Source organism: Colossoma macropomum, unplaced genomic scaffold (genome assembly GCF_904425465.1).
Source record: "Colossoma macropomum unplaced genomic scaffold, Colossoma_macropomum, whole genome shotgun sequence".
Taxonomy (NCBI): Eukaryota; Metazoa; Chordata; class Actinopteri; order Characiformes; family Serrasalmidae; genus Colossoma; species Colossoma macropomum.
This window is the reverse complement of record NW_023494796.1, coordinates 16,431,284-16,441,704: the sequence shown is the minus strand read 5'-3', so window position 1 is coordinate 16,441,704 and position 10,421 is coordinate 16,431,284. Positions and strand designations below refer to the sequence as shown.

General features: G+C 40.7%; 1 protein-coding gene across 1 annotated transcript; it reads left to right on the top strand.

Annotated features, from left to right (window-relative positions):
* The first annotated feature begins 570 nt into the window (after positions 1-570).
* Positions 571-7,563, top strand: LOC118816810 (zinc finger protein 850-like). The gene is given in 2 exon segments (XM_036583405.1): positions 571-1,639; positions 6,665-7,563. Coding segments are annotated over 2 exon segments (1,968 nt in total).
* The last annotated feature ends 2,858 nt before the right edge of the window (positions 7,564-10,421 follow it).

Sequence of the window (10,421 nt, the reverse complement as noted above, 5' to 3'; positions counted from 1 at the left end):
GTAAAACTCCTTATTTTAAAGTCCAAAATATTGCCAGGTTTAGAAATCCCTTAACCATGCAAACTGCTGAGACATTAGTATGTCTTTATTACTTCAAAAAGCTGGAGCAGAATTCTTATTATGAAATACATCACTAACCAATCTTCAAGACTCAGTTACTGTAGTAGTTTATGAATCTATGTTAAACTATTTTATAATTGAATTTAACGAAGACACTTAGTCTATAATTAGAGGTCATAAAACTGTCTTTTAAACCCAGCAACTGATACAACCTTTTTCCACTTTACTTTAAACTGTGTATTGTGAAAAACTTTTACACCTAAAAATGTTAAATTCAAAGTTTCTTGTATATGAATTTTATATATAAATATTTTTGTTTTTCTCCTGCAGGAAGAATAACATCCTTTTGCAAGTCGTCTCCTGCTTCTAGTGTGAACCTTCACAAACACATGAGGAGCTGCTAGAGGAACACTTCTGAAATCCAGACAGACTTAGTAAGCATCCAGAAGAAGCTCTGGTACCCAGCAAATATTACCCAATACTCTCCAGACCAACACACCTCACAGAAGAATGCAGAAAAATACCAGCAAAGAGGGGAATCACCACTGTTCTGAGTGTGGAAAGAGCTTTACTACCAGATCTAGTCTCCAAAAACACCAGCGTACTCACACAGGAGAGAAACTGAATTACTGTTCTGAGTGTGGAAAGAGCTTTAGTGTGCGTTCTGCCCTTCAGATACACCAGCGCATTCACACAGGAGAGAAACCGTATCAGTGCTCTGACTGTGGGATGAGTTTTAATCAAAAAAGTAATCTCAAATCACATCAGCACATTCACACAGGAGAGAAACCATTCCAGTGTTTAGAGTGTGGGAAGTTTTTTCGTCAGAAACATAATCTGAAATCACATCAGCACATTCACACAGGGGAGAAACCGTATCACTGCTCAGAGTGTGGAAAGAGGTTCACTGAGGGAAGAAGTCTCCAAAGACACCAGCGCATTCACACAGGAGAGAAACTGTATCAGTGCTCAGAGTGTGAAAAATGCTTTGCTACACTGACTCAGCTCTATTTGCATCAGCGCATTCACACAGGAGAGAAACCATATCAGTGCTCAGAGTGTGGAAAGAGGTTCGCACAGATGGGTAATCTCCGAACACACCAGCGCATTCACACAGGAGAGAAACCATACCAGTGCTCAGAGTGTGAAAAATGCTTTACTACACTGACTCAGCTCTATTTGCATCAGCGCATTCACACAGGAGAGAAACCATATCAGTGCTCAGAGTGTGGAAAGAGGTTCACACAGAAGGGTAGTCTCCAAACACACCAGCGCATTCACACAGGAGAGAAACCATATCACTGCTCAGAGTGTGGGATGAGTTTCACTGAGAGAAGTAGTCTCCAAACACACCAGCGCATTCACACAGGAGAGAAACCATATCGGTGCTCAGAGTGTGAAAAATGCTTTACTACACTGACTCGGCTCCATGTGCACCAGCGCATTCACACAGGAGAGAAACCATATCAGTGCTCAGAGTGTGGAAAGAGGTTCACACAGAAGGGTAATCTCCAAACACACCAGCGCATTCACACAGGAGAGAAACCATACCAGTGCTCAGAGTGTGAAAAATGCTTTACTACACTGACTCAGCTCCATTTCCATCAGCGCATTCACACAGGAGAGAAACTGTATCACGGCTAAGAGTGTGGGAAGAGGTTCACTGAGGGAAGTCGTCTCCAAAGACACCAGCGCTTTCACACAGGAGAGAAACTGTAATAATGTTCTAAATATGGCAAGACTTTCACTTGGCTTCACAGCCTCCAAAATCAGGTTCTCTTCCTGTCTGATGAGGGTTTTGAATGAATCTGTCAGGACAGTTTGCTGTTGTGTTTGTTATGAAAGCATTCTTAGATTATGTTTTAGATAGATTTCATTGCTTTACAATAATCCCTTGGCATTCAGTCTAAAATAGCAGCAGCACTACTGCAGCACCATCTAGCAGCAGTTGGCAAAAAAGTATGGGCTTCTATGCTCTTCTTTCACTGACACATGTGGATTAATTTGAGTTATAATTAAAAATTATAAACCACCTCTGTCTGTGTCTTTGCTTCCCATCAGGGAGTTAGATAATGTTTTGCTTAAGGCTAGTATGTATCTTGAAGATTGTGTGGATTCTGTTTGTTGTTTGGGCCAAACCTGAAGACAGTGTATGGTACAGTTGTGTAATACACTGTGAATTTGCTATTAAGAGCCATTTTCTGTTTTTGGTCTCATTATTATACACTACACACACAATCACTAAGTATACATTTCTCACCACACCATTCTTTTACAGCCTTACCCTAGACAGGGTCATACCAGAACATTACATAGTGATGCCAAAAAAATAGATAGTCTGGTTTGAGCATTTCTAGAACTGCAGATCTCTTGGGATTTTCACTTGCTGCAGTCTGTAGTGTTTAAAAACATTCAGTGAGCAGCAGTTCTGCAAACAGGAATGCTGTATTTGAACTGAGAATGGCCAGACTTGTTCAAGCTGACAGAAAGGCTATAGTAACTCACACAACCTCTGTGTATAGATACAGTGAACAGAAGAGCACCTCAGAATGCCTGTTGAACCTTGAGGTGGATGGGCTACAAAACATGTAACCTGGTCTGATGAATCTTGATTTTTGCTGAGGCACAGAAACAGATAGTAGTTCAGAACTTGGCACCAACAACATGAATCTATGGACCCACTCTGCCTTGTGTAAACAGACCAGGCTGGTGGAGGTGGTGTAATGATGTGACAAATGTTTCCTTGGCATATTGGGGGCCTGTTAATATCAATCAGTCATTGCTTAATTGCCACAGCAACTTTACTGCTTTCCACTATCTGTACTGAAGAATGAAGTAGTCATTTAGTCCACTAATGTGTGTTTGATGTTTTGAAGCATATGGGAACAGAGCAGAGTTCCAGTGATTTGTCGAAGATGTTGGTGAAAATTGGTGCTAGTTGACCACTGCTGTGTTTTAGGGTGGATGGAGAGACTAATTCAGGTCCTGGAGCTTTTCACACCTTCTGTCTGCTGAAAAGTCCTGTTAACATCCTTCTTGTTAATGGTGAGATGTGGAGAGCAGAGATGAGAGAGGCAGTGTGGAGGAAGAGGGCAGGGGTCTGTCAGAGAGGCCAAATAGTGTCCTTTGTGTGTTCAAATCTGCAGTGGAACTCATTCAGGTCATTGGTGAGCTTGTGGTCATTCTTTCTCACCTTGTAGCTGGTAATCTGAAAAACCTTTGGTGGATACCCCATCACGACACCCTCACCTCTTACTAACTCACCTGCTAATTGTGGAATTATTCAAAACAGTGTAACTTGAACATTCTTTACAGTTTTCACACTTATTTTGCCACAGCCCCTAATTTTGCTTTAAAGGGGGGTGTTACAGGCATCGGATTCAAAATTTGTTTATATTCATGAAAAACAAGTTGGTGAGCCAAAACATTAAAAGTCATTTCTTGTACTTTTGTCAGTATCACCAAAAAGCTATGGCAGTAATGTACCAGGTTTTGTGGAGGAAAGCACTTAAAGATGGCAGTGTTTAGATGGGGGTTGCTCATTAAAGCTTCTAGATTAAGAGCTAGAGTGGGTGACTTTCAATAGGGTGAGAACAAAGCCATTCAGGAGACTGATGGCCATAGAAACTGTCCTAAAAGCTGATGGTTCTTATTCTCACTCCCACTCCAGACAGCATGAGTGTGAAGAGAGTGTGAGTTTTCCTGCAGAAGTTTATGATTTATGACTTCTAGTGGTAAGAGGGCCTCATCATTTTAGCCTAATCTAGAACAGTGGATTGTTCCTAAAGAGTGTGTCGTCACAAAAGCAAGCAACTTATACTTAAAAATTTCAATAAAAATCCAGGACTGGCAGGAAAGGCACTATTTCTTTTATTAAGATTAAGGCTCTCCAACAGACAAGCGTTAATCTGAGTTGGTCCAGGCAGCAACTGACCAACTCACAAAACACAAAGCTTGCACCTCACGCCCCTTTCATCTTTCTCCCACTCCCCTCTCTCCAACCCTTGATGTCAGTGACCCTGATCTGTTATCAGTGTTGGAGACTGAGAGTCCAAATGCTGATAAGGAACATTCTTAGAATGTAAAGTTGAATATTTGTTGTCATTAGAGACTCAATGATACTTCATTACAGTCAAATAATGAAATAGAGGAGTTTTCTTTTCCTGTGTCACATGTTCTCATCTATTCTGTGCCTGCAACAGTGATGTCAACCACTTTTCAACTGGCCAGTTGTAGCCAATCCTAGCACAGGAGGTGTGGTTTTCACAGTATGGGTGGGATATAAATAACACCCTCAAGAGCTGCTGTGATCATGTGGTTCCAGTGTGAAGCCCCTCGCCGATGCTGTTGTACTTGCTCTGATCAGCAGTCCAGGCCAGTGTTGTCAGCAAGAGAGACTCAGGAGCTGCGTTACTGAAGGTAAAGATCTTTTCAACACTTTTTTCAAATGGTTTATGTTGTGCTTTTAATTGACCTTTAAATAAAAGACTATGAGAGATATTCACTCTTTGAAAAGTAGGATTTAGAAATATCACAACACTGAAGGAGCTTTTGTCCAGACTTCTACTGTTTGCTCTTGTGCTTGTGATTTGATGCTAATTGATATTTTATGTTGAGTTTTGTTTTTAGTTTTTATTTCAGATTCACACTATATATCCTGAAAAAAAACTGTACTAATGTATTAATTGTGGCCAGTAATGTTATTTATGGACATTAATAATGCTGTTTTCATTTCAAGCTAACTTTGCTAAGTTGGTCCCAAAGGCAGAGGTGCATCCTGTGTTTCTTCTGTTCATTTGTGTGTTGGTGAAAATGAGGATGTTTCAGTGTAGGAAAAATGTTGTACTTGCATTAATTTCTGTGCAGGTTAAGCAGATTTGAAAACTTATATGAAATCAATGTGCAAAAAGAGATCATGTCATATTGCATGTGCAACTATAAACAATGCAGACACTATGAACAGACACAGATGGATATAAAATGTGCAACATGTGGCCAAATTGGGGCCTTTTTCTAAAGGAAGATGAAGTAATTGTCTGTTTTGGGTGATTTGGGGGGCTTTTAAGAGGGTGAGAAAAGAATCTATTCAGAAGTTTGATGGCCTGGTAGTAGAAACAGTCCTAAAGTCCTTGATCTCACTCTCTCTCCAGAGAGAGTGTGAATAGACTGTGATGGGGGTGGATCTGGTAGGTGATAAGAGGGCAGTGGTCTGTTGTGTACAACTGTTTATGAAAACACTGGTTACTTAGTTCTACTAATTGAGAGCAAAATTTTGATCCAGTAAGATTTGCATTTGTGTTCATGTATTTCTGATTACAACCTTCTACACATCAGAATCACTTTGTTTCAGCAAGTGTGTCACACATACAAGGAATCAGTCTTGGTGAGTCACACATGTATAACATGTAACATGCTAGACAGACCAGACAAGAACACAGACTGTTAACAATTATGTAGCAAAAGGAAATTTAATATAACAATACAATAGACAGACTATACTATAAAAACTATTATATGCAGAATATTACAGACGGATATGAATATTTGTAAGTTAACAAGATGATTATGGATGATGTGAGGATGGACTCGATGATTGCTGTGAAGAACTGGATCATCAGGCACTGTGGCAGGTTGAATGTCTCAGGAAGGACATTCTCTGCTGTGCTGTGTTGGCTATGGAGACTGCACAGCAGTGAATGAATAAAGAATAATTGCTGAATACATGTAAAACTCCTTATTTTAAAGTCCAAAATATTGCCAGGTTTAGAAATCCCTTAACCATGCAAACTGCTGAGACATTAGTATGTCTTTATTACTTCAAAAAGCTGGAGCAGAATTCTTATTATGAAATACATCACTAACCAATCTTCAAGACTCAGTTACTGTAGTAGTTTATGAATCTATGTTAAACTATTTTATAATTGAATTTAACGAAGACACTTAGTCTATAATTAGAGGTCATAAAACTGTCTTTTAAACCCAGCAACTGATACAACCTTTTTCCACTTTACTTTAAACTGTGTATTGTGAAAAACTTTTACACCTAAAAATGTTAAATTCAAAGTTTCTTGTATATGAATTTTATATATAAATATTTTTGTTTTTCTCCTGCAGGAAGAATAACATCCTTTTGCAAGTCGTCTCCTGCTTCTAGTGTGAACCTTCACAAACACATGAGGAGCTGCTAGAGGAACACTTCTGAAATCCAGACAGACTTAGTAAGCATCCAGAAGAAGCTCTGGTACCCAGCAAATATTACCCAATACTCTCCAGACCAACACACCTCACAGAAGAATGCAGAAAAATACCAGCAAAGAGGGGAATCACCACTGTTCTGAGTGTGGAAAGAGCTTTACTACCAGATCTAGTCTCCAAAAACACCAGCGTACTCACACAGGAGAGAAACTGAATTACTGTTCTGAGTGTGGAAAGAGCTTTAGTGTGCGTTCTGCCCTTCAGATACACCAGCGCATTCACACAGGAGAGAAACCGTATCAGTGCTCTGACTGTGGGATGAGTTTTAATCAAAAAAGTAATCTCAAATCACATCAGCACATTCACACAGGAGAGAAACCATTCCAGTGTTTAGAGTGTGGGAAGTTTTTTCGTCAGAAACATAATCTGAAATCACATCAGCACATTCACAAAGGGGAGAAACCGTATCACTGCTCAGAGTGTGGAAAGAGGTTCACTGAGGGAAGAAGTCTCCAAAGACACCAGCGCATTCACACAGGAGAGAAACTGTATCAGTGCTCAGAGTGTGAAAAATGCTTTGCTACACTGACTCAGCTCTATTTGCATCAGCGCATTCACACAGGAGAGAAACCATATCAGTGCTCAGAGTGTGGAAAGAGGTTCGCACAGATGGGTAATCTCCGAACACACCAGCGCATTCACACAGGAGAGAAACCATACCAGTGCTCAGAGTGTGAAAAATGCTTTACTACACTGACTCAGCTCTATTTGCATCAGCGCATTCACACAGGAGAGAAACCATATCAGTGCTCAGAGTGTGGAAAGAGGTTCACACAGAAGGGTAGTCTCCAAACACACCAGCGCATTCACACAGGAGAGAAACCATATCACTGCTCAGAGTGTGGGATGAGTTTCACTGAGAGAAGTAGTCTCCAAACACACCAGCGCATTCACACAGGAGAGAAACCATATCGGTGCTCAGAGTGTGAAAAATGCTTTACTACACTGACTCGGCTCCATGTGCACCAGCGCATTCACACAGGAGAGAAACCATATCAGTGCTCAGAGTGTGGAAAGAGGTTCACACAGAAGGGTAATCTCCAAACACACCAGCGCATTCACACAGGAGAGAAACCATACCAGTGCTCAGAGTGTGAAAAATGCTTTACTACACTGACTCAGCTCCATTTCCATCAGCGCATTCACACAGGAGAGAAACTGTATCACGGCTAAGAGTGTGGGAAGAGGTTCACTGAGGGAAGTCGTCTCCAAAGACACCAGCGCTTTCACACAGGAGAGAAACTGTAATAATGTTCTAAATATGGCAAGACTTTCACTTGGCTTCACAGCCTCCAAAATCAGGTTCTCTTCCTGTCTGATGAGGGTTTTGAATGAATCTGTCAGGACAGTTTGCTGTTGTGTTTGTTATGAAAGCATTCTTAGATTATGTTTTAGATAGATTTCATTGCTTTACAATAATCCCTTGGCATTCAGTCTAAAATAGCAGCAGCACTACTGCAGCACCATCTAGCAGCAGTTGGCAAAAAAGTATGGGCTTCTATGCTCTTCTTTCACTGACACATGTGGATTAATTTGAGTTATAATTAAAAATTATAAACCACCTCTGTCTGTGTCTTTGCTTCCCATCAGGGAGTTAGATAATGTTTTGCTTAAGGCTAGTATGTATCTTGAAGATTGTGTGGATTCTGTTTGTTGTTTGGGCCAAACCTGAAGACAGTGTATGGTACAGTTGTGTAATACACTGTGAATTTGCTATTAAGAGCCATTTTCTGTTTTTGGTCTCATTATTATACACTACACACACAATCACTAAGTATACATTTCTCACCACACCATTCTTTTACAGCCTTACCCTAGACAGGGTCATACCAGAACATTACATAGTGATGCCAAAAAAATAGATAGTCTGGTTTGAGCATTTCTAGAACTGCAGATCTCTTGGGATTTTCACTTGCTGCAGTCTGTAGTGTTTAAAAACATTCAGTGAGCAGCAGTTCTGCAAACAGGAATGCTGTATTTGAACTGAGAATGGCCAGACTTGTTCAAGCTGACAGAAAGGCTATAGTAACTCACACAACCTCTGTGTATAGATACAGTGAACAGAAGAGCACCTCAGAATGCCTGTTGAACCTTGAGGTGGATGGGCTACAAAACATGTAACCTGGTCTGATGAATCTTGATTTTTGCTGAGGCACAGAAACAGATAGTAAGTTCAGAACTTGGCACCAACAACATGAATCTATGGACCCACTCTGCCTTGTGTAAACAGACCAGGCTGGTGGAGGTGGTGTAATGATGTGACAAATGTTTCCTTGGCATATTGGGGGCCTGTTAATATCAATCAGTCATTGCTTAATTGCCACAGCAACTTTACTGCTTTCCACTATCTGTACTGAAGAATGAAGTAGTCATTTAGTCCACTAATGTGTGTTTGATGTTTTGAAGCATATGGGAACAGAGCAGAGTTCCAGTGATTTGTCGAAGATGTTGGTGAAAATTGGTGCTAGTTGACCACTGCTGTGTTTTAGGGTGGATGGAGAGACTAATTCAGGTCCTGGAGCTTTTCACACCTTCTGTATGCTGAAAAGTCCTGTTAACATCCTTCTTGTTAATGGTGAGATGTGGAGAGCAGAGATGAGAGAGGCAGTGTGGAGGAAGAGGGCAGGGGTCTGTCAGAGAGGCCAAATAGTGTCCTTTGTGTGTTCAAATCTGCAGTGGAACTCATTCAGGTCATTGGTGAGCTTGTGGTCATTCTTTCTCACCTTGTAGCTGGTAATCTGAAAAACCTTTGGTGGATACCCCATCACGACACCCTCACCTCTTACTAACTCACCTGCTAATTGTGGAATTATTCAAAACAGTGTAACTTGAACATTCTTTACAGTTTTCACACTTATTTTGCCACAGCCCCTAATTTTGCTTTAAAGGGGGGTGTTACAGGCATCGGATTCAAAATTTGTTTATATTCATGAAAAACAAGTTGGTGAGCCAAAACATTAAAGTCATTCTTGTACTTTTGTCAGTATCACCAAAAAGCTATGGCAGTAATGTACCAGGTTTTGTGGAGGAAAGCACTTAAAGATGGCAGTGTTTAGATGGGGGTTGCTCATTAAAGCTTCTAGATTAAGAGCTAGAGTGGGTGACTTTCAATAGGGTGAGAACAAAGCCATTCAGGAGACTGATGGCCATAGAAACTGTCCTAAAAGCTGATGGTTCTTATTCTCACTCCCACTCCAGACAGCATGAGTGTGAAGAGAGTGTGAGTTTTCCTGCAGAAGTTTATGATTTATGACTTCTAGTGGTAAGAGGGCCTCATCATTTTAGCCTAATCTAGAACAGTGGATTGTTCCTAAAGAGTGTGTCGTCACAAAAGCAAGCAACTTATACTTAAAAATTTCAATAAAAATCCAGGACTGGCAGGAAAGGCACTATTTCTTTTATTAAGATTAAGGCTCTCCAACAGACAAGCGTTAATCTGAGTTGGTCCAGGCAGCAACTGACCAACTCACAAAACACAAAGCTTGCACCTCACGCCCCTTTCATCTTTCTCCCACTCCCCTCTCTCCAACCCTTGATGTCAGTGACCCTGATCTGTTATCAGTGTTGGAGACTGAGAGTCCAAATGCTGATAAGGAACATTCTTAGAATGTAAAGTTGAATATTTGTTGTCATTAGAGACTCAATGATACTTCATTACAGTCAAATAATGAAATAGAGGAGTTTTCTTTTCCTGTGTCACATGTTCTCATCTATTCTGTGCCTGCAACAGTGATGTCAACCACTTTTCAACTGGCCAGTTGTAGCCAATCCTAGCACAGGAGGTGTGGTTTTCACAGTATGGGTGGGATATAAATAACACCCTCAAGAGCTGCTGTGATCATGTGGTTCCAGTGTGAAGCCCCTCGCCGATGCTGTTGTACTTGCTCTGATCAGCAGTCCAGGCCAGTGTTGTCAGCAAGAGAGACTCAGGAGCTGCGTTACTGAAGGTAAAGATCTTTTCAACACTTTTTTCAAATGGTTTATGTTGTGCTTTTAATTGACCTTTAAATAAAAGACTATGAGAGATATTCACTCTTTGAAAAGTAGGATTTAGAAATATCACAACACTGAAGGAGCTTTTGTCCAGACTTCTACTGTTTGCTCTT